The sequence below is a fragment of the Anolis carolinensis genome, chromosome 4, assembly GCF_035594765.1.
Source record: "Anolis carolinensis isolate JA03-04 chromosome 4, rAnoCar3.1.pri, whole genome shotgun sequence".
In the NCBI taxonomy this organism is placed as follows: Eukaryota; Metazoa; Chordata; class Lepidosauria; order Squamata; family Dactyloidae; genus Anolis; species Anolis carolinensis.
In genome coordinates, this window is record NC_085844.1 from 59,833,967 (window position 1) to 59,859,542 (window position 25,576).

General features: G+C 38.4%; 1 protein-coding gene across 11 annotated transcripts in view; it reads right to left on the reverse strand.

The window, feature by feature from the left end:
• Positions 1–25,576, reverse strand: part of epb41l3 (erythrocyte membrane protein band 4.1 like 3) — a 182,649-nt gene that overhangs the window by 155,147 nt on the left and 1,926 nt on the right. For 10 of the 11 annotated variants that reach the window (XM_062980489.1, XM_062980485.1, XM_062980483.1 and 7 more), the window contains exon 1: positions 23,490–23,577. The exons of the other annotated variant lie outside the window; for it this stretch is intronic. In XM_062980489.1, coding sequence (XP_062836559.1) covers positions 23,490–23,562 — 73 coding nt within the window. In that variant the 5' untranslated portion in view covers positions 23,563–23,577. Of the gene's footprint in view, positions 1–23,489; positions 23,578–25,576 lie in introns of those variants that run through there. 11 annotated transcript variants of the gene reach the window in all.

Sequence of the window (25,576 nt, forward strand, 5' to 3'; positions counted from 1 at the left end):
CTCTCTTAGCTTCAGAGGGAGGCAAAGGCACTCCCCCCTCAACAAATATTGCCAAGAAAACTCTGTAATACGGTCACCATAGGTTGGAAAGGACTTGAACACACAACAGATATATTAAATTTATTAACACAGAATTAGATTCAAAATGAACTGGAATTACCTAGTTTCTATATTACATAAGTAGCAACCCAGGACAAAAGTATAAAAATCAATTGCTTTGCTTTGGGCGTAATTAAATTTGTCCATTGTGCTACTGTCATCTGACAAACTGATCTGGATGAAAAATTAGACCATGGTTTGGATCATTTAGTATAAAAGCAAGATAATTCCTTTCTGCACTTAGGACCACTGAGCAAGTAATAAGAGCAATAAGTAATCCCCCCAAATCCGACAAGGATGTAACAACATGATATGAGTTTTCTGTTTTTCATAAAGAGATAAAGATGTTGAAGTTTTTAATATTTGTACCATCTTTTTCAACAAGGCAATTCACAAAAAACATAAAAACAGAAAATGTTATAATGTTGAAACACAATGAAAAATATTATAATCTCTATTTCAGAAATCCACTTGTGTTTAGCTTGAAATACACATTTTATAAATTCTGCTACTTAACCACGAGATGGAGCCAATCTCCCAAAACTGAACACAGTAGCATCTGCAATGTAACCAGTTCTTTCAACCTATATTCTTCATGAACTCTAGTTCATTTTTAAAACACACATTAGTTATTGAAAATCAAGCAAGCAAGTGTTCCTCCCCAGACAACTGTCAGAAGTTCAGAAAATCTATGTTAGATATCAAAGAAGGGCTGTCTGTTTCCAACTTTTGTCTCATCTTTCCTAAATCTGTAACTCAAAATTAAGGGAAACTTGTACTTCACAACCTCTGAGGATACCTGCCATAGATGTAGGTGAAATGTCAGGAGAGAATGTTTCTGGAACATGGCCATACAGCCCAGAAAACTCACAGCAACTCAGTGATTCTGGCCACGAAAGTCTTCGACAACTTATCAAATGTTTTGAAAAGTTAATAATGTAAAACAACAGCAGTAATTGACTTTCAATTTAAGGAGACCCATTCCTCCTCATTTCTTATCTTGTAATACTGTAAATCTAAAACTAGGAGCAAACATAGTGTTTAAAGGGCAAAAGGTGATTTCCTGGGGTGGGTCATTTACCATTGTAGGGATTTTCAAATGGGGATGTTTTCGGGTTAAATACTCCTATAATGGCATGCAAAATAAAATACAATGTATCATGTAAAGTATAATTGACCGAAGCTGGGTGCTTAGAGGAGATTGCATCAATTGCTATATCAGTACAATTTTATCAAGTTTGATATCAGTCCTATCAGTATCACAGGCAGCTATGCTAGCAGAAATTTCAGAATACTGATCAGTATTTCAAAGTATTTTCCCCTGCAAAGGTTTCCTAACTGAAAGCCAAAAGAAAATATGACCTAGTATAGGTTGAATATCCCTTACCCAAAATGCTTGAGACCAGAAGTGTTTTGGGTTTCAGACTCTTTTAGGTTTTGAAATACCTGTATTTGGATATATATTAAATGAGATGTCTTGGAGATATCTAAACATGAAATCCATTTGGGTCATATAAACATTATACACACAATCAAAAGGTAATTTTATGCACAATATTTTGACAATTTTGTGAACGAAGCAGCTTGTATACACTGAACCTTTGGAAAGCAAATGATGCCACTTTCTCCTATGTAGACACTTTTGGATTTTAGAGTATTTTGGATTTCAAAATTCTTGACAAGGCATGCTCAACCTACATATATCCTGTATTCATTACATGCAAAAGCAAAATTAGTTTATACTAAGAAAAATCTCATTTGTGTGAAAACAGCCTTTAGTTCTAAATACTATTCAAGTCAATAGGATTTATATTCAGGTAAATTATCTGGATCTACTAATAGTGGTTACTGGTTGTTATAGGACCTCTCTTAAAATGCAGTGACAGAAAAATAGTTCCTTGTTTAATATAGAGTACCAATATGCTCTATTTAATACCAGAAAGGGCTACCACTCACTGCAATTGGATGTATATTTAGCTTTTGAGATACTGTAATGTCTTACAAAAAGAGATACCAAAATCCGCTGAATGTAAAGTACAGGCAGAAGAATGTAGTAGCAGTTAACTCCTATTCATTACTCAGGCATTTTTGCTGGAATAACATAATTTATTACCCTGTTTGTCAGTTAAGGGAACAATAAAATTGTTGAAAGTCAAATCTGGACTCAATAAACCACTCAAGCTCTACTTCTGCTGACAGCTGTATTACTATTGCAAATTGCTTCAACCTTTGAACTGAGCAAGCCACTGGCCTCAATGACACTTTCTACAAAAAGGTCTATGCTATCTAGTGCAATCACTATTAAGATAAAAGGTAGATGTAGCTAACTAGTGTAGTATGCCCTAGTTCTTGCAATTGTCAAGTCAAGGGAGAAACATCTACACCCCACTCCTATTATGGTTGCTTCTCTGTCCTAAGAACCATTATTCATCCCAGCTATAGAAGACCTTCTTAGAGTGCATCTCTGCTGTAGAAATACTGCTGTTTGATATCACATTAACTGTCATGGCTCAATTGTATGGAATCCTGGGAGCTGTAGCTTGGTGGGGTACCATCACTCTTTGACAGAGAAGCATAAAGACCTTACAGAACTATAACTCCCCTGATTCCATAGCACAAAGCCATAGCAATTCATATGGTGTCAAACTGCATTATTTCTACAGTCTAGGTGTACTCCAAGTCACTGAGAACGTGGTAAGTTAACACATATTTAGTTCTGAGTTCATTAAATAGACCTATTAGTTAGCTAAATAATGGGACTAGTTAGTAATGTTAACCCACTACACCATGACTGAAGAATCCAGGACAGAGCAATTTAGATATAGAAAACCCACGGGCTCCAGATAGCAGATTCATTTAGCTTAGGCAGTTGTCGGACCAGGAAACTGAAGACAAACTTCAGCTGGGTGAAGTCTTCTCAGAGTCCTTTAACAGCCATTTCTGCAACAGCATCAGCATAATGAATAAATGGGAAAGACTCTAACATCTCTTAAATTAGAACTGCTTTATCAATCAAGTGCCTAGTCTCTCATAAAGCCCAAAGCAGCCTCTGGGATCCGTTGTTTGTTTGCTCTCCTTAACTTGGTGCTTACTGCTTGTGAATGTATTTCCATTCTTGATCTATGGACTCTTTGTCCTTCTCTTAGTATTTGTTATCTTGATTGTTGGTGTCTCGTGCTGGATGCTGGATTGGCTGGGACCTTGCTACTGCACCTGCCTTCAACCTTAGTAAACTCCCTCATCTGACTCATTCATGACTAATTCTCTTTACTATAGCTTCACTCTCCTGACACTTGCTTCCCATTGGCACAGAACAACTTCGGACTAGTAATTCAATTAAGGCCCCTGCATTCAGTGAACTAAAAGTAACTAGATGAAGCATTGCAGGAAGAGTCTTCTCTGTAGAGGATTGAAAAAGTAAATTTGGAGACACATTAAACCACAACTGCAGTCTATAGTAATACAGCTGAGAGGAAACCCATGTCTTGTTTTAGAGACCTACCTGTAACCAGTACACAACAGGGTTAGTGCTTTTAACAAAGGGCCAATTATAACACAACAACTAATATGCAGTATCACATAACATAAATATATGTTTCCACAAAGACAATTCTACAGGAAGAGAGGAAGGGATCAAAATTAATTATGCTGTTAAAAGATGTGCAAAAGGAGCTTTCAACTATTGTACTGCATTCCTTTGAACACAGATAAATAGCAAAACAGTAATTAATGGATCACACCTAATCCAACAGCCATGGATCTGAAACAAACCACTTTGATCTGAATGAAGAGGTTTTAGAAAATTATTCTCTTAATTATTCTCAAATGATTTCAAACAAATGAAGTGGCCTGGATGGAGTTTGAGCAATATGGAGTGCATATTCCAACATCTCCAGACCTGTGTGGGTGTTTATACACACACACACACACACACACACACACACACACATGAATTCATTCAACTTTCAGAGACTTCTCAAAGAATTATTTTGCCACTCTTCAGAATGTATGGCCACTTTCTTTCCTCTTCTCATTTTGTTGGATCCTAGACTAGGAGTGGGGGGACTTCAGAACCTGGAGGACTAGATTAACTTTTTTTGCTTCAGTGTTACTCTTTTAGCCAAGCAGAAGGGATCTTCCCATCATCCCCATCACCTTTAGGGATGTTTCAGTAATGGTTTCTAATTTGGGGGTGAGGCTCTCCAGAAGAGCATATTTAAATATTCTAAAACTAGAGAGGGTTTATTTTCTGTTTGGGATGAAGGAGGCAGTGTATTACCATTCGATCCCCCCAAAGTTCCTAGTGTAAACTGATCCTGAAATTACGATATTTGATCTTGGGGCACAATGATTTTCACTTCTGGTCTAGAGCTGATTTTATTATTTGCTTATTAAAATATTTATACCCTTTCGATTAAAAAATCTTAGGATAGTATACAATCAATTAAAAGCATTTAAAGCAGTATTTTAACAATTTAAATAGTTTAAAACACATAAAACTGTTCAAATAATTTTAAACCATATATTCAAAACACTATCTTTATAACCCCAAGACTCTGATCACTTACATTGGCACTCAAATAAAGCCAGGATCAGTCTCAACCAGGCCTCCAAAGAGAGGGCATTCCACTTCTGAAATGCCCAACAGAGAAGGCCCTTCCCCATTTGCCCACAAAGTTCATTGTGTCCCAATGTAGTAAGGAATGAAAAAAAAGGGTCTTTCCAGCAGATCTCGATATTCAGGCAAGTTCATTTCGCAATGTCAATTAAGTGTTCCAGGTTTCCAGTGAATTTATCTCCTTTAATGCCACCACCAAGAAGCTACAGCAGTTAATGATTTTCTCATGTCTAGAAAGTGTCCCTACCTAGCAAACTCCCAAAGAGAACAAAGAAAAGAGAAAACTTATGGAATGGTACATAACAGGTGACAAATAAGCTGTCTGGTACTGAATGGCAACTAATCAGCTCAAGGCAGGCCAAAAATGACCACCGTGATCACTGCATGTCACTGCTTTTTTCTTCTCCTGTCATAGTTCATCACTGACACAATCAAAGTTTGAAAAATGGCCACAGAAGCTATTTTGATGCTGCCTCTTTCTTCACCATTGTTAAGAAAAAAGGAACTGTAGGCAGAGATGCTGTCTGAACAAAGGGGGAAATATCTACTAACATCCAATCTTACACGGAGAGTGAAAAAGAAAGAAGACACACAAGTCACATGGCAATGTGTGAATCAGTGTTCTGATTGCTTCAGGCAAGACATCTGGGGGGAATGTGGAGCTGAACTATTTCTCCACATGCCACATCCTTCCTCCAAAATCAGCCCCATGCAGTTTCCCCTTTGGAGTTCAAAATACTGCTTCTGTTACATTATGAAATCAACTCCGCCATCAACATGGTTCTGTTTTCTCCAACAAACTTCAGTTGGTATAGCTTGCCCCTCAGTACACAAAGGTCCAAGAGCAGCCCCAATGCCTTTGCTAGAAGCAATGAAAGCCACTACTTTCAGAAGAAAGGGCAGGTTTGCACTTGGCAGTCTTTAAATTATCGTTTTAAGGTTGTTGGGCTTTTTTTGTTAGCACCTGCAATGCTCCACTGACCTTATGAATCAATTGTTTCCTCATTCTGCTGACACATGAAGTGCGAGCTATAGCTTGCCGTTTCTGTCCAAACAGCCCCATTTAACTACTTCCTTATCATGAACATCTTCCTGTGCAAGTGTAATTTAGAAACCTTTGCCACTGTAATTTTCTTTGCTTCATTCCTTTTAAAGCAAAGTCTTTATGTGACAAACTAAATAGTCATTCATCAGCACTATTATCCCTCCAGCAACTCAAAATGAACCACCATGGTTTAAACACAAAGAAAGGAGGCACAAGAGGAAACAAAGACATGATAAAATAGAATATGAAATGATAAAGTCGTGGGATTTTTAAAAAACTTTTTGAGTGCGATTTGTCTGCCACATAAAGCAAAGAGTCAGGGAAAATAGACCTGAAAAACTATTCAGGGCCAAGCAACTTAACACAAATATTAAAAAGAGGCAAAACACCTGGCACATTTATGGTTGTTATGTGCTGTCACGTCAATTGATACTTATAGTGACCTCATCAAAAGGTTTTCTGGATAAGATTTATTCAGAGAGGATTTGTCATTACCTTCCTCGAAAACTGTGAAAGTGTAACTTGCCCAAGGTCACCCAGTGGGATTTCAATGCCAAAATGGGTATTCAAACACATTTCCCGGAGTATTGGTTCAAAACTTAAACTATGACACTATGCTGGTTTTCCATTTGTAATGTTAACTATTCACAATATATAAGGAGCTCTGCCTCCGGAAAAGATCTGAAGAAATATCCTTATGACTTTTTTCTTAACCTCAGCCATTGACTGTGTTGCTAGAAATGGGTCAAAATATGCTAAGAATAACACATTTTGTTTATGTGTAGGTGGGAATAGATATGTCAATGGAAAAAGAGAAAGAGGAAAAGCAGTCAGATGACATGGTGGGTGAAGGACTTCAAAAGCCTATTTGGGACTGCTAAATCTGTCCTTCAACCACAAAGAACTGAATGGGCTAAAAAAGTAACTCCAAGGCTACACTAAGTGCATATGGTGGACTTCTTTCAAGAAGGCAAATAAAATATGGTATTTTGGAGCAGAATATCTCAGTCACGTTTCTGGTAGATGTTTCTTAAATTTCCACTCATTTCCACTTTAATCAACAATTATGCTTCCAAAGTATTTTCCAACAAGATGTATTTGCATAGGATTAAAAATGAGTTCAGAAATTACTAATTTAGAGAGAGAGAGACAAGTAGAACCGAAAACAGCTCACTGTCCCTCAATACAAGCCAACTTTGAATTATTCCAACACAGGCTTTCTCATTTCAGTATTTAAATTATGTGTGTGAGGAAGAGAACGGGAAGAAGGAGGGAAGGAGAAGTCATTTTCCCACTGCAACTGTTAAACAACTGCAAGTCAGAAAGAGAGGTTGGAATTAACACAATATGGGTTTTCCTTTAACCTCAGATTTCAGGAATCAATGCAACAAGGCATCCGAATGTTAGTGTCTTTCACATAATGATAATACATTTAGCCTATCAACTGTTTGGGTGTTGAACCATTTACAATTGTAAGGGTAAGTATAAGTACTTTGAATTGGAATCAGAAGTGAACAGGCTGCCTGTGAAGTTTTCTTTTGTTAGGCTTTAAAAAAAAGAAAGATGAGATATGAGAATGGCAAGCAGTGCTATTAAAAAACCTGGACACTGCATTCTACACTAAGAGGAAATCTAATCTAACGTATAATGTATTCCAGTCATCCAGAAGGGATATTGCCAGTGCATGGATAAACAGGGCCAGCAAGGATAATGCTATGCTACAGAAATCAGTTGAGTTTCTAGAAAAAAGGGTGGATCAAAAAGTACATGCAAGCTCCATGTTTATTATTTCAGTGTAAAGGCAATTTCAATTTGATTAAAAAAACAACACTTTTAACTAGCAGCTACACAGAATCACAGTCTTGTCAGGATTAAGCTCAGGTTTATTGGGTTTCATTCTGCCCCCCCATCAAATCCATGCAGTTAATTCAGATCAGTCAGCCCTCCACTTTTGCTGGTGTTAAATTCTTTTTTTAACATGGAAGAAGACCTCTCTAGGAATCTCTAGGTTCTCCACTGGGGCTCTATGGTCACTCTAGAAGAGTTCTTTCCTGAGGAGAACTTGGTAGCTAATCTAGGATGTTTCTGGAGGTGAACGATATAAACATATTGTGCGGTATGTTTAAATGCCTGTGTTTCCAATTTTGAAGTAAACAATCTGAACAATGTCATTACCTAGAAGAGCTGATCAAATTGAAGGCTGAATCTAGGGCAGCCATGAGCAAAATGAAGCTGTGGGACAATTGAACAGCCTCCAAGCACAATGAACTAGGGAAATTGCCCCATTGGTTGCTTGGAGGTATTTATTTACAGCATTTATATTCCGCCCTTCTCACCCCGAAGGGGACTCAGGGCGGATCACATTACACATATAGGCAAACATTCAATGCCTTTTAACATAGAACAAAAACAGACAAACATAGGCTCCAAGCGGGCCTCGAACTCATGACCTCCTGGTCAGAGTGATTCATTGCAGCTGGTTGTAGCTGGCTTGCTCTCCCGCCTGCGCCACAGCCCGGGTTATACTGATTATATGGATTATACTGATTTAGTAACAGAGAAATTACATACTTGGACATGTTTCCATTTGTAGGACTGCTCTAATACAACAGTATGCATGTGATACTAGCAGAAGTAGCTGCTGTAGTGCTGCATAAGTCTTGTAGTAAATTCAGAATAACTGCACCATATATTTGTAATAGTGGCATATTTGTTTAACTATCGGTATATGGATGTTACTATCAGTATGTGGATGAGAATAGCAATGTCACAGTTTCAAACCTGTAGTGTGAATTATACCCCACATATCACTTCTATATATTTTCTGCTTGTAGTTACATTGATGGCATTATTGTTCCCAAAGACTAATGTGTAATTGAATTGTTTTACTACAACTGGGAAATTCTTAATAAAGTTATAAAATACATTTCACCTGCAAATGGTTTGCACTCGATCACTTCCACTAGCAATCTTATTTGCTTAACATCCCCTTCAGCTACATTTACCAGGATACCAAAATGACACAGTCAATATTTTTAGTGACAGAGTTAAAGTCACTTGTTAATGCTACTGATTCCCATTTTTACCATTTCAGATTGTAATAGATTCTAGCCTGTTGCACTGATTTAACTGCTACTAGTAGGAAAGCAATTTACTGCGAAAAGCTACTTGTACATTACCAGGTGGCCCTCCCTATCCACAAATTCTGCATTCAACCATTTATGGCTTGAAAATATTTTTTAATCCAAATAACAAACCTTGATTTTAGCAATTTGATCAGGATAAACCATTTTACTATGTGACTGTATATAACAGGACTTGAGCACCTATGGATTTTAATACCATAGAGATCCAGCAGACACCAAGGACCTACTATATGGATTCTCATGAAAAAGTAGAAGACTAAACCAGAAACCAGTTTCCAAACCTAACCACAGACAGTTCCCAAGTTACAAACATTGGACTTACAAATGATTCATAGTTAAGAAAGGGGGTGAGAGAACAGGAACAGAGAGAAATCTGCTTATCGGAAGGGAAATTAATACCTGAAAGAGTTATCATGGGGGAAAGGTGTCTCAACTGAAGCTTTATAACCAATCCTTGTTTCCACAACAAACCAATTTTTTCAAAATCCAACTGTCACAGGCACAGAAAGTGCTGTGAAATTTTCTGAACAGGGGCATAGACAGCAAAACAAACACCACTGAAGAAATGTACCTGTTCTGAATGACAAACAAATTAAACTTAAGAACAAACCTACAGGACCTATCTTGTTCATAACTTGGAGACTGTCTGTATTTTATCAATCACATTGTGTACGAAACAAAGACAGATGAAATTCTATAACACTATCATAGTAAAGAAGATGGCTCAGGTTAAAGGCAAGGATGCTTCAGGCTGGTTTGCCTCACGCAGGACTTGGAATAGAGCAGTCAAATAAATTAAGATTTCCAGGTGGCTTGGGATGATATTGCACCAAGTCCCGTTTCTGTTGTATAACTGCTCTTATCACACTTCCACTGAATGCATGTGCTTATTATGGCTAACCTCTTTCAGCTCAACTAATGAACTTCACTGTTATCAGAAACAGAACATACTCTGACTGCTAAGCTTGTCATCCATGTCTGGAATTCCTCTGCCCTAATTCTTTTTGTTGTTGGTTCTGTTCTATTATTCTATACATGCCATGCATTTCTATTATTTCATGGAGAAGAAAAATGCTATCCATATACTAAAGATGACCTTATTCTGTTTTAGAGGTGTGGGTACATTACTGTGTTAGCACAGACACAAAGCAGTTGGGACTTTAGTACTGAAACTTCTGACTCAATAAATGCCATTGGAGCGAATCCAGTGAAGTAATATGGAACACGTACATTTTTAAGCTTGAGAGACATTATTCTCTCAAGCTGATCAAGGCTTCTTTGCTTCAAAGGAGAATCTGAAGCAGTTCACTTGCGGAGCTCTTTGCTACTCAGTTATGAAATTACCTAGCATCAGTCATGCAGGAAAGCCACTTAAACTGTATTTCTAGCCACAAATCAGAAAAATAACAAGAATCCCATTGAGAGGCTCTGGAAAAACTCTAAAGATGCAAACAACATTTCCTTTTAGTCAACTGTGAAATGCCCATTGATTTAATAGCCTGGGATCATACCCTAAAGAGGCACAACAACATATATGTTCAACCAGCATGAAAGCTCATAAGAAAAATGCTACGTATCATTAAACTCCAAATCTCGAGTAAAGCCCTAAGAAAAACAACTCTTTAAATACAAGAGCTAGGATATGAACCAATTAATTAGAGCTATGAGAACATATATACAGGCAGTCTGTAATTGTGCCCATTTTAACTTATATGTTTTTAGTTTTCGGTTACGATGTTGTTTTATTATGTTTGTTATGTTCAAGTTGCTGTATGTTGTTTTTCTGACAATTGACTATTTTTGTACACATGTTGGAAACCACCCTAAGTCCTCTTGAGGAGACAGAGCGCTATATAAATAAAGTGTATTATTATTATTATTATTATTATTATTATTATTCCCCAAGTTACAAACAAGATATCTTCTGTAGGGTTGTTCTTGAGTTGAATTTGTATGTAAGTCAGAACAGGAACATGTTTTACGTTAAGACCCTTGTGGTGTTTGTTTTCCTATCTGTGCCTCTGTTCAGAAGATTTCACCTCACTTTCTATTCCCGTGACACTGGATTTTAAAAAAATTGGCTTGTTGTGGAAACAAGGAGTGATGATAAAGCTTCAGTAGAGACACCATTTCCCCATGATAGCTATTTCAGGAGTGGATTTCCCTTCTGAGGGGTAGATTTTTCCCAATTCCTGTTGTGTCACTCCTGTTGTTAACTATGAGTTATTTGTAATTCGGATGTTTGTAACTCAGGGTCTGCTTGTATATATACTTGCCTTTGATCATTTCTCACCAGCACATAGAACATTTTTTGTTCATGGCACAATGTCAACCAGGCACTTATCTAAATCCAATACAACATGTAAGAGTGTGCACACACACGCTCATTTAGAATACTTCGTAGAAAATCAAAGCACCACTAGACAAACTTCTGTTCACATTTCCCAACCATTCTCATGTCACAGGAAACACTGCAATTTAATTAATGTTCAAGCTGTACCCAATAACTAGATTTTTTTAAAAAAAAACCACACTAGAAAACATGTTCAAATTCCATAAAAATTCAACCTCTTGAAAAGAAGTAAAAGGTATACATAGAATATTGGCAATAAAACAGCTTCATTACTTTCATGTAAACTTCTGGTACCAAATCAGTGAGACTTAAGTGGATTTGACCATTTCTTCACTGTGTATATGAAGACATGGGACAAAGTAGCTCTATTCAAAAATATTATTCAAAACGTAAGATATATGCCTTGATGTGTCACTGGATTTTCCTTGAGATTAAGTCACCACATCTTTCACTACAGTTCAAGTGCAACTGATTTGATCAACCGATATTTGAGTATCTTCTAGACCATATCACTTTCTGGATCATTAGAATGTGTTATTAAACATTAGATAAGAACATGGATGTCATGAATATCTGAAAAGTTTCGAAATGCACAACATTTAAAGCAAAACAGATGCCTGTCAAAATGCACATTTAGATATGAAACAAAATGTACACATAATTTGTGTTTTCATCCTGCAACCCCCCCCCCCCCAAACCCCCTTCATGCACTGGCATCACTAACCAATACAAACATGTTTGTTGAAAATAAAAGACACCTAAATAGTATGGAGTCAGATACAATAATACAATATCTGTATTTATAGACAAAAACTTCCTAAATGATACTTTCCTCTTTACTACAGAAACAAAAGAGTCAAACATTTTGCGCATTTCTTGAGTGAGTGACATCTTCATTCCCCCAAAGTTTCAGAACTTACCAGTATATCCATGACAGCCATCACCAGTCCATTGTAGCGTGATCATGGTGCATGAGTAGGTGATCCAAAAAAGCACATATAAAAAGAAAATGAAGATGAAATTAATAATTTTATACCAAAGGTGAAGTTTTATACATAATTTATTAAAAAATCAACAACTTGACATTAGTTTATTGATTGACTGCGGCAGGCATGAGTGAATTCATCAGATTACAGGACTGAGCAGCAGCTTAAGGCACCGTTATGGTGATCAATAATTCCCAAGCCTGGCTGCTGAAGGTTGCAGAATCTGTGGATTTGATAGGGATTTCCATTGATCCGAACTCTTCTCACCCACTCACGGCTAGAAGGCCTTAGTAATGGATGGCTTAAGGAAGTAAAATCTTTATAAAAACCATGAAACAAATGCCTTCCACTGCATATAAATGTTATTTCCTGCACAGAAAATTCTGTTTTCTGTGCAGGAAACTTATTTGTGTGTCTCTTTGCTTTGAAAATGGCATTTTCTACATAGAAAAATAAGTTTCATGCACAGAAAACAGAATTTTCTGTGCAGGAAATAACATTTATATGCAGTGGAAGGCATTTGTTTCTGCAGAAAATAATTTTGGTTGTAGGAGATAAATATTCGGCTCAGAAAACTTCATTTTCTCCTGTTGGGCCTTGTTTGAGCAGACTGTTCTTCCAAAACTGTTCTTTTTTTTTAAAAAAAATATTTTTTCTCAATGAATAAAAATGTAACAATATACATTATTACTCATGGTTATTATAAAGATTTTACTTCCTTAAGCCATCCATTACTAAGGTCTTCCAGCCGTGAGTGGGTGGTTGGATTTTTTCTTTTTTAGTTTCCAAAAAGAGTGAAAGTTTTAGGAAGCTTAAGAAAGAATGCAAGGCACCAATCAACTCACTACTTCAAGAGCTGCAAATCAGGACGTTTCCTGTCAGTATTAGCAATGGCCATATTCCTCAAATGTCCATCTAGTCTACACCATTAACAACATGCCAGGACACAATCTGAGTAGATTCAGTACAGAGTAGGTGGAAAGCTACCCCACAGAAAACAACTCTTTAAAACAGTGGTTCTCACCCTGGGGTCCCCAGATGTTCTTGGCCAACAGCTCCCAGAAATCCTAGCCAGTTTACCAGCTGTTAGGATTTCTGGGAGTTGAAGGCCAAAACATCTGGGGACCCACAGATTGAGAACCACTGCTTTGAGGGAAACACTATTGACAACAGCAGTAGTGACACATCATACAGAGATCCCCATATAACAAGCAGTTAAACATCTTATGAAAGCTAATATGGCAATTTTGTGTCGCTTTTGACATTTATTTTAAATATGAATCCAAAGAGACTCAAAATTATGCTTCCACTTTACATCCCTGAAATAGCTGTCAAAACAAGAGATTAAATGGATTAGCTGGCTATTGTAGCCACACTGTTCACTTACTAACTCATGGGGAGGGACTTGTGAGCTCCAGAAAAAAAAACCCGGATAACTGTCCAGTTTTAAATATTATATATAAGTAATTGGAACATGCATATATACCACCGAAGTGTCTGTCTCTGTGTGTGGATGGATGGACAAACAGACCTGAGAGAAAGATTAAGCATATGTACACACACACACACACACACACACACACACAAACATTTGGTTGGATAGAATATGTTTAGAGACTGATTATCCCACAGCAGTATGTGTACATTTGTGTATATTTGTTATATATATTTTAATAGTGTTCCGTTTTATCATGTTGTATTCTGCCTCAAGCAGCAAGGAGAGGTGGGTGATAAATAAATACATTACTACTACTGCTCCAAACATGAGTAAGGAAAATAAAGACCTTTGAGTATCAATATAGTACGTCAGGTTTTCTTTACAACCAACTGATAATTTCCTGTTTTTGATCTTACAAAGTATTCTTCGTGACTCCTAATAGCCTTTCCTGAGTACAATCTGCCTATTTCCTAAGTAAAGAAACATTGTCCCATTAATTTTCTACACACAAGCAAAAGGCTTTATCTAGATAGTACAGAGACCATTTGCCATGCTTTGCAAATGATTCCAATTTGGCAGTTTATTGACAAAGTCTACATAAATGTGCTGGGCAAGAGATGTGACATTTCCAGAAACGCTGCAATCATGAAAACATTGTGTTGAGGCTGTTGTTTTGAGAAAAAAAAATCCCTCTTCCCAAAATTAACTTCTAAAACCATAATGTTTATAATCTAAACACATTCTCAAAACTATATTCATATTGTACTTTGTGAAAGTATATCCACAATCATATCAAATATACTCAGCCACAGACAGGCAAAACTGCTTTGTTTCACTATCTTTAGGGGGGAAAGGCTTCTAATCTAGTGAGAAATTAGTAATCACTATTCCACTGGATTGAAAGCTTTCTAAAAATGAGCAAAGACATAGTTGAAGTTTCCTTTGTAATGGTGCATTTAAGCTCTTTATTAGTAGCCAGCCCACTTAAACAAGAGTGGAATAAAAGTATACTTTGTCATCTGTTTAGCTGCCCTGTGTATCTTATGCAGACTGGGGGGTCTTCTATGTGTTAATGTGGATCTATACAAAACTGGCCGGCACAGTACGATTTTCAAAAACAAAATCAGTTATGTGGATGATGAGCTCACAATGTATCCCACCCTTTTTATCCACAAGCTTCTCTTCTGAAGCATTTAAGCTGAGTCCTCATAGTGAAATCAATTGTGTCTTGGTGAATTGCACTTCCCACATGATTGGAGCATTTTCATGTCCCACACATTGTGTGTCTCCTTTGCCCCTTAGCAAGTGGACAGGTGGGTTTGGGTGGGGAGCAGAACAAACAGAGCAATTTCCTGGCATTTCTCTTCTTACATGCTGTCAAGCCTCACTCTCTCCATCTGTGTATGACAAAAGTTATGAAGCTGAAAGTGTTGGTTCAGCTCCATGCAGCAATTTTAGGGACAATTACTTCTTCACCAGACACTGAAATTACAATTCTTCAGGCATCAAGTTAGCTGTGAATATCTTCAAGTAGATATTCTATTTTTAAAGAAAAACTCTTAAATCAATACACCTTCCACTTTTTTCCCGGAGATATCTATTACTAGAATATAGCACTAACTATCCAAGATATTACTTCCTGGCTTACTTGATGGTCAGTGAAGCAACACGTGATCTAACTTCATGGTAGAGTTAGTTTTAACAAACAATTTGGAAGTTGATTCTTCAGTGCAGGTTAAAGTGAGAATAATGCCTTTGTCTTTTTAAAGAATATGATGACTCACATTTGATCCATCCAAATTATGGATGAGAAAAGTGGGAATGATTAAGTGAGAAATGAATCATATGGTGCCATTAGAAACACCAAATATACACACTAAAGCAGAGTCACAAAAACTTCACATCAAGTTTATCTCAGCACATACGGTGGGCAAAGTAACCACCAATGCTAGTTTTGAGTATTTATAGTACTTTCCCCTGTGGCAATATACAGTTGATTTCTATAGACTGAACTCATTCTTGACATAGCTAAATTGCCTCAACAATGGAAACTTTCCCAAGAGAATATAGCATTTTAAGCAATACTCCAGAAATAAGTCATGTGAATAACAATGTAAAAACATACATATCTACTCTAAAATTAATCTAATTTAACTCAACTGGATTTATTCCCAAATAATTCCAACTGGACGGCCACCCTCAATTTATTTTATGCACAACCATATACAAGGGTTTCATGAATCTCAAAATATATGTTCCAGCTTTGCATCAGTACTATTATTAATGTCACTAGCATGGTTTATATGTATTGCCTGTTTTTATGCTGCTAAACCTCTTATCTATGCTATCAGGATTATTTGGTTGGCATCTGTTGAATAACACCAAAGAGTTTTCCTCCATATATGTGTTTCTAGACCCCTTTAATCCATCAGTTAGTATTTTAAAGTTCAATTGATAATCTTTCTAAATATTCTTTTCATGAACAATAATAATTTGATGTTAGGATTTATCATTTATTAATATGTAGCTGTCATCCTCCTTTTCTTTCTCCAGAAGTGCTTTCCATCTATAAATATGTTGTCATGTTCAACTTACAGCGATCAACATATGTGGTGGCTACATTTCAAGAGCAAATAATGAAGACTATTAATAGGCTATTATAAAACATTCTAAGTATTTCAGCAATGGAAAATATTGCATGCATACAGCCTTAGCAACAACAGTCAAATTAAAAATAGAACCACAAGGGTTCAGAAATAATTTCCCATGTAAACACACCTATACAGTTTTTAATTAATTAAAGAAATTGATCTTGACAGTTACATGAAGTCAGACCATTGTTATGTTATAAATATTGCATTGCTGATGCATGTAAACTCTAGGTGAACAATCTGCTTTGGCCTATGAATCCTTTTTGTTTAGGGTGAACGAGAGTATCACGTCTATGTTTGACTAATACTCCTTACAGAAAAGGAAGGGAGTGTCTTAAGCCCCAATGCAAACACTTCCTCAAAGGGAATTTTGGGGTCAGAAGTGGGTGAAGAAATTCAATATATGCATCCCATGCCTGAACATTCATGGCTATACTCCCCATTCATACACAACTCATTCATTGAGGCACAGGAGCCCTGTGTGGAAGGGTCCCCAGTCTGTAATAGACACTTCCACACAATACTATATTCCAGAATATCAAGGCAGAAAATCCCAAAATATCTGCTTTGAACTGGGTTCTCTGAGTCCACACTGCTATATATTCCAGTTCAAAGCAGATAATGTGGGATTTTCTGCCTTGATATTCTGGGATATAGGGCTATGTGGAAAGGCCCTAAAGTTTAATCCAGACAAAATAGAAATGCTGCCAGTCAGTTGAAAAACCAACCTGTTGTGAGTATTGCAGATCAGGCTCATTGTTTGAGGGTGCTCTTGGACCCTGTGCTTCTCCTGGAAAGCCATGTTGCTGTGGGTGCTGGGAGCAAATCTGCTTAGCTTCAGCTGCTGTGCCAGATGTGTTCATTGTTGCAGAAAGCAAACTTGGCCAAAATGGTTCATGTTTTGAGATTACTGCAATATGTTCTACATCAGTGGTACTCAACCTGGGGTCACCAGATGTTTTTGGCCTAACAGCTGGTAAACTTGCTGGGATCACTGGGAGTTGTAGTCCAAAAACATCTGGGCAACCCAGGTTGAGAACCACTGTTCTACATGGGGTTGTCCTTATTCAGAACCTGAACCTGCTGCTGAACACAGCAGTCAGATTAATGTCAGCTGTGCATTTTAAAGACCATATAACACAGTGGTTCTCAACCTGTGGGTCCCCAGATGTTTTAGCCTTCAACTCCCAGAAATCTTAACAGGTGATAAACTGGCTGGGACTTGAAGCCCTCTCTTATGAACCTGACAAATATTTGAGATCTTTAGAGGAGCTTGTGTGTCCCACACTTTGTGAAGTTAAGGTGATTGGGTTCATGCAATGGCTTTCTCTGTAGCAGCACCTCAACAATGGAACACCTTAGCTAAAGATGTTAGGCTGGCACCATCTCTTTTAAGCTTTCAGCTAGTAGCCAAAACAGTACTTTTCCCATGGCATTTCGTCTTTGAAATTGCTATTTAAATTGTTTCAAAATTAGGTTTTAGTATTGTTTTTACATTGCCTTTAAGATTTTTAAAAAGATTTTTGAAGAGTATTTTAACGTGTATTTAAAATGTTTTATCTCTGTGTGGTTTAAATAGATTTTTGTGTGTTCATTGTTTTGGAAAACGTTATGGGCTGGAAGGTAATACAAAAATAAATAAATAAATAAATAAAAACAATTTTAAAGTATTTCTTAAAAAACTATATTAATAGATTTGGTTCCTGCTTTCCTTTTCAACCTTTTGTGGGTGTATGTTCCTCAATTTGCATGTTGATTAATGGTAATTCCATGAAGGTTTTCATAGGCAAGGAATACTCATCTGGATAAGAATCAAGGGAACCGGGACTCAAAAAGATCTTGTCGTGGGTGTCTACTACAGACCTCCGAGTCAGGATGAAGGACTTGATGAAGCCTTCTGTCAACAGCTGAGCAAACAGGCACAAAGAAGAGATATAGTAGTCATGGGCGATTTCAATTATCCCGATATCTGCTGGAAAACAAACTCAGCCAAGAGTACAAAGTCCAACAAATTCCTCACTTGCCTTGCAGATAATTTTATGGTCCAGAAGGTAGAAGAGGCAACAAGGGGATCAGCAACTCTTGATCTAATCTTAACAAATGTGGAAGACCTGATCAATACAGTTGAAGTGGTTGGATCCTTAGGGGCAAGTGACCATGTGCTCCTGCAGTTTGCAATACAAAGGAATGCTGAAACTAAGACAAGTCAAACACGCATTCTGGACTTTAAGAGAGCTGACTTCCAAAAAATGAAGGAATTACTGAGCGGCATTCCATGGACGCCGATATTAAAAAACAAGGGAGTTAAGGATGGATGGGAGTTTTTCAAAAGTGAAATACTCAAGGCGCAAATGCAAACAGTGCCAACAAAGAAGAAAAATAAGACAAGTGCAAAGAAGCCAGAATGGATGTCCAAAGAACTTCTAACTGAGCTAAAGCTCAAAAGTGACATGCACAAGAAGTGGAAAAGGGGAGAAATCACCAAAGAAGAATTCAAACGTATAGCCAACACCTGTAGGGAAAAGGTTCGCAAGGCTAAAGCGCAAAATGAGCTCAGGCTTGCCAGGGACATAAAAAACAACAAAAAAAGGCTTTTTTGCTTACGTTGGTAGAAAAAGGAAGAAAAAGGAGGCAATAGGGCCATTGCAAGGAGAAGATGGGGTGATGGCGACAGGGGACAGGGAAAAGGCAGAACTACTTAATGCCTTCTTTGCCTCGGTCTTCTCAGAAAAAGAAAGCCATCTTCAACCTCAGCAACACGGAATGGACGAAGGATTGGGGGAAATCCAACCCCAAATAGGGAAACAAGTTGTCCAGGAACACTTGGGCTCTCTAAACGAATTCAAGTCCCCAGGGCCAGATCAGCTACACCCAAGAGTACTGAAGGAACTAGCGGAAGTTATTTCAGAACCACTGGCAATTATCTTCGAGAGTTCTTGGAGAACGGGAGAAGTCCCAGCAGATTGGAGGAGGGCGAATGTGGTCCCTATCTTCAAGAAGGGAAAAAAGAACGACCCAAACAATTACCGTCCGGTCAGCCTCACGTCAATACCAGGCAAAATTCTGGAAAAGATCATTAAGGAAGTGGTCTGCGAACACTTAGAAACAAATGCGGTCATTGCTAATAGTCAACACGGATTTACCAAAAACAAGTCATGCCAGACTAATCTGATCTCTTTTTTCGATAGAGTTACGAGTTGGGTCGATACAGGGAATGCTGTGGATGTAGCCTACCTGGATTTCAGTAAGGCCTTCGACAAAGTCCCCCACGACCTTCTGGCAAACAAACTAGTAAAATGTGGGCTAGACAAAACTACGGTTAGGTGGATCTGTAATTGGCTAAGCGAACGAACCCAAAGGGTGCTCACCAATGCGTCGTCTTCATCATGGAAAGAAGTGACAAGTGGAGTGCCGCAGGGCTCCGTCCTGGGCCCGGTTCTGTTCAACATCTTTATTAACGACTTAGACGAAGGGTTAGAAGGCACGATCATCAAGTTTGCAGACGACACAAAACTGGGAGGGATAGCTAACACTCCAGAAGACAGGAGCAGAATTTAAAACGATCTTGACAGACTAGAGAGATGGGCCAAAACTAACAAAATGAAGTTCAACAGGGACAAATGCAAGATACTTCACTTCGGCAGAAAAAATGGAAATCAAAGATACAGAATGGGGGACGCCTGGCTTGACAGCAGTGTGTGCGAAAAAGACCTTAGAGTCCTCGTGGACAACAAGTTAAACATGAGCCAACAATGTGATGCGGCTGCTAAAAAAGCCAATGGGATTCTGGCCTGCATCAATAGGGGAATAGCGTCTAGATCCAGGGAAGTTATGCTCCCCCTCTATTCTGCCTTGGTCAGACCACACCTGGAATACTGTGTCCAATTTTGGGCACCACAGTTGAAGGGAGATGTTGACAAGCTGGAAAGCGTCCAGAGGAGGGCGACTAAAATGATTAAGGGTCTGGAGAACAAGCCCTATGAGGAGCGGCTTAAAGAGCTGGGCATGTTTAGCCTGCAGAAGAGAAGGCTGAGAGGAGACATGATAGCCATGTACAAATACGTGAAGGGAAGTCATAGGGAAGAGGGAGAAAGCTTGTTTTCTGCTGCCCTGCAGACTAGGACACGGAACAATGGCTTCAAACTACAGGAAAGGAGATTCCACCTGAACATCAGGAAGAACTTCCTCACTGTGAGAGCTGTTCGACAGTGGAACTCTCTCCCCGGGGCCGTGGTGGAGGCTCCTTCCTTGGAGGCTTTTAAGCAGAGGCTGGATGGCCATCTGTCGGGGGTGCTTTGAATGCGATTTCCTGCTTCTTAGCAGGGGGTTGGACTAGATGGCCCATGTGGTCTCTTCCAACTCTACTATTCTATGATTCTATGATTCTATGATTCAGAGGTGATGTTGCCTGTTCTTTCCTCTGAAATATAGCCTACAGCTATACAGCTAAATATAGTCTGGTATTCATTTGCAGTCTCCAACAGGATCTGATGCTTTTATCTTCCCAGAAATTACAAAAATAACTTAAAACTTAGCATATGGGTTTAAAAAGATGAGTAACTGTTGTAGATTTATTTATGAAGTACGTTTTACACTGTGTACTTTTTTGAAAAAGCAAAGTATGCAGGTGAAGGTAGATGGCATACTTCAGAAGATTTCCTTTAAAATGTTTACTGATTAGTTTTGACATTAAATTTAAGGGGCACAATTGGACAAATGGGATACAACTAGAAGTACACATATTCCATTACATCTCCAGAGCATCTCTATCCAGAGGTGTGAAATATGCACTCTTCAAAAAATTAAAACACAAAATCTTCCCCAAGTCATATTGTTGTTGCTTGTTTGTTTGTTAGATTGATGTGTCACCTTTCTTCCAAGAAACAGGGATCCAGGCCACTGATAATAACATGTATACAATTACCAATTAAAAGCATCACACAAAGGTAAAAAAGTAACTTCAAAAAGAAGTTAGGAAGACAAAAACAAGCCAAAACAAAAGAGAAGGGAGAATCAACCCAGATTTTAAAAAACACCTTTACACAAGCCAGTCTAACTGCCAGAAACCTTCATGAACAAATGGTTTTCAGAAGCTAATAGAGACAATTGGGGAGTCTAGTCATTCTTGGCAGGGAGTTCCAAGCTGTGAAAATGGTTCCCTAATCATTGCCAAAAATGCCTCTGAAATGGTGAGACTGAAAGAAGACTTTCCCCCAAAGAACTCAAAATCAAAGTCATACAAGGCCTTGTGGGCCATTGTTCAAGGCATGAAACAAAAAGATAGACAACAACGCTGTTAAAACAATGGAAGTTCACATTCTCTGTAACATGCTGTGGTGTGTCTTAAAAGCATTTCTGACTTATGGCAACTCTAATGCAAATCTATCATGGGGTTTTCTTTAACTTCTTCTGTAAATAAAAAATCATGGTTTACATGGTTGAGTGGGGATTTGATATCTGGTCTCCAATCTCGAACCAATTCACCATGTTGGCTATAGTAAAAAGTAATACCACAATATTTTTGGAACAAGATAAGTTGGCAAACACTTTTAAGAGACAACGCCATATATAAAGAAATGTCACCAAAACCAGATTAGAATTTTTCAGGGGTTGATACAGTTGGCACACTAGCCTAAATTATACAAATGCATTTCATAGAATCATAGAATAATAGAGTTGGAAGAGACCTCATGGGCCATCCAGTCCAAACGCCTGCCAAGAAGCAGGAATTGCATTCAAAGCACCCCCGACAAATGGCCATCCAGCCTCTGCTTAAAAGCCTCCAAAGAAGGAGCCTCCACCACAGTCCGGGGCAGAGAGTTCCACTACCGAACAGCTCTTACAGTGAGGAAGTTCTTCCTGATGTTCAGATGGAATCTCCTTTCCTGCAGTTTAAAGCCATTGCTCCGCGTCCTAGTCTCCAGGGCAGCAGAAAACAAACTTGCTCCCTCCTCCTTATGATTTCCCCTCACATATTTATACATGGATATCATATCTCCTCTCAGCCTTCTCTTCTGCAGGCTAAACATGCCCAACTTGTTAAGCTGCTCAGTATCCTAGGTATCCAGGTTTATGGCAGAATCCAATAATGCTCCCAAACAGGAATTCAGAGTGTGCAAGAAAAGTGTGACCCAATTAAAAGTTTTATTCTATGATCTGTCTCTCAGCTGACAAGGAACAGTTCTGATTTGTCTCAATTGAACTTCAGTTAGCCTGACCGCACCCAGCTCTTTACTAAAACCTGGTAAGTAAAGGTTTTCCCCTGACATTAAATATAGTGGTGTCCAACTCTGGGGGTTGGTGCACATCCCAATTTCTAAGCTGAAGAGCCAACGTTGTTCATAGACATCTCCAAGGTCATGTGGCCAGCATGACTGCATGAAGCGCCGTTACCTTCCCACCAGAGCAGTACCTATTGATCTACTTACATCTGCATGTTTCTGAACTGCTAGGTTGGCTAGGGGCTTATAGCAGGAACTCACCCTGCTCTGCAGATTCAAACTGCCAACATTTTGGTCAGCAAGTTCGATTACCGGGGGCTCCCTGGTACTAGTTTTAAATTAAAGTATCTTTCCTAGATTCAGACAGAAAGGGAAAATAGTGATCAGATTCCTATCAATATGTCCTTAATTAAAATAGTCTTTAAATATGGCTTTATTATAGTCAGGAGAAACAACAGGATATATATGATATATACAAATGGCAAATTTAATTATCTGAGTATGGATATTTTGTAGACACCCCCCCCCCCCCCCGCAAAAAAAACCCACACACAATTCAGACATAAGAGTGCAATATCAGTGGGTTTAAAATGATGCTTTGTTTGCTGAATGTTTTTTTTAAATCAGTAAAAAAAATTAGAAATATTTCTAAAAAGACTGAACATACCAAATGGCTGGGCTAACTGAAGCCTTGAACAGAATCAATCCATGCTGGGACCTTTTATTGTCCTTCTTATGTGATCAATTCTTTAATTAATTTGAAAAGTGGGACCAAGGAAACTATATCAGAATAACTGTTCATTATATTCCAGAGAGACAGAATTAACCAACTATTAGTCAGCATCCAACTGCACAGGATAGGTGGAATAATTTCAGCATAGTTCACAAGCACGAGTCATTTCTGCCATACCTCTGAAACCTCCAGGACTTACCTGACACTGGGTAAGCACAGATTGAATTTGCTGATGCAGTCTTTAAATATGGACTCTGAGCATTATTAGTCATTAATGCACTTTAACCCTATCCAATCTGTGGATTGCTCTTTGGAAACAACAACTTTCAGCAGAATCCCTACCCATCCCTTCCTAAGGTTGCAATACCCCTACCCAGCCAAGTGCTCTCTCACTTCCGAAATAAAACTGCCCAGCTCCTATTAGAACCGTGACTCTCCTCTCCTCTCAGCCACTTGTTCGGACAATCAGCAATTAGCTTAAGCAAAGCTCGCTGTAATGTCACTGAACTGCAGGGGAGGCACAAGCTGCAGCCAGCGTGTGAAACAACTGTATTCTGCAGAGACAAAGATAAACATAGTCGCTCTTGGAAGGAATCCAGCTTTAAGAAGAACCCCAACATAAGCTTACTAAAAAAGGATCCTAATTACTCTTGGAGATAAAGGAGGGCCTTTAGAGTTTTTCTCTCCCACAGCTAAAGTAGCTGGAAAGGGAAACTGGTATGCTTATCAGTTACTGCTTCCTCACCCATTACTCTTAAATTCCCATTTGGAGCCAGCGGGTGAGGTAAGGAAAAAAATAATAGAAGGCAGGGGTTTACAGGAATACACACACACACACTTTTATGTACATAGTAGCAACTATATTATTTTCATTTCCTCACCATCTCTATGAATATCAAGGTAAATGGTAGGAGACAAATATTCTTTACTATGATTCATTTTTCAAAATACTTCTGAGTCAAATTGTATGCCTGTAAGCACATGCGCACTAGTTGAAAATGTAAGCCAGTAAGAGGGAAAAGATATAATTGCCACGCTACCTTTTCTTTCTTTTTGCTAATTATCACAAACAATTACCTACGTAGAGAAATTTGACGGAATACAAAAGGTCTGATACAAGGACTATGGAAGCGTATCAAAAACACACCGCAAGGAAAAATGAAAGAATAAGACACATGAATCTTTACAAGTATACGTCTGATGTACATAAATATTAGCAATGTATTTTGGTAAAGCAGACCAGTGAAATTTGCTTTATAAAGAAGGCAAGACATAAAGGCATTACTACATTTAAAATTGACCTATTCATTCCATCCAATCAAGAGAACTAAAGTAATTTAGCAAACACAGAAATGTACTTCCATCCTGCTGATGGCCAGAAGTCCAGTCTTCCTAAAAGCCAAAGAACACGTTTCCTTTCTTGGAAAGGAAAATCTCACATCGCCCACACACTGTTCATTACAGCTGCTTATGTATCTATTAATGCCATGCCACCAGCTTCCTTAGAGCGTCTGATTGTTTCCCCCACAGGCGGTACTGCAGGGTGCCCACAGTCCCTTCTGCACCATCACTTGATCCTGCTGTGGGTATGAGACAGCAAGAATCTCCTGTGTGCCTAGAATCGTTCCAGCACACACCCCACTCACAATCCAGACCAACCATCTGCTGAGAGCCAAGAGCCTTCTGCCTGTTTCAAATCCTATTCCCTCTTAATGGGGGAAAGGAATTGCAAATCATAAGCAAGGAGAGAATCACTATCAGGTTCATACAGTGCACAAAATCCAAGGAAAAAGAACACAGACCTCATATAAACATTTGAGCTCAAGAGAGAAGAAACTCGACCCCCCAAAAATTGGAAGAGACATAAGAAGAATATGGTATCCCCAAACATACAGAATAATATCCAGTCTCCTTCAGTACACGAGTCTTCCTTTTTTATTTCATTGAAACATGGAAATGAAGAGAGCAGCCTTGCATCCCATCTTTCTCGCCCAAACCATTAGCTATTTGTGGAGTAGTTGGTGGAGCTGAGAACACAACGTGAATTTCTGCCAAAAGCAAACAGGTTAAAAAATTTGAAAGAAGCTTATGAAGAATAGGCAGAAGGAAGGAAAGGATAAGATCCCCAACCTTCCACTTGAATTTAAGGAACAAGTCGCAAGGCATAAGCCATGATGGGAGGTTGATCCAGGAACACATGGGCAGTGAGAAGTTGGGGAGCTAATGTTGGTCTTGATACTGAACTGAAAATACGTACAAATCAATCCATTGTTGGGTTGTTGTGAG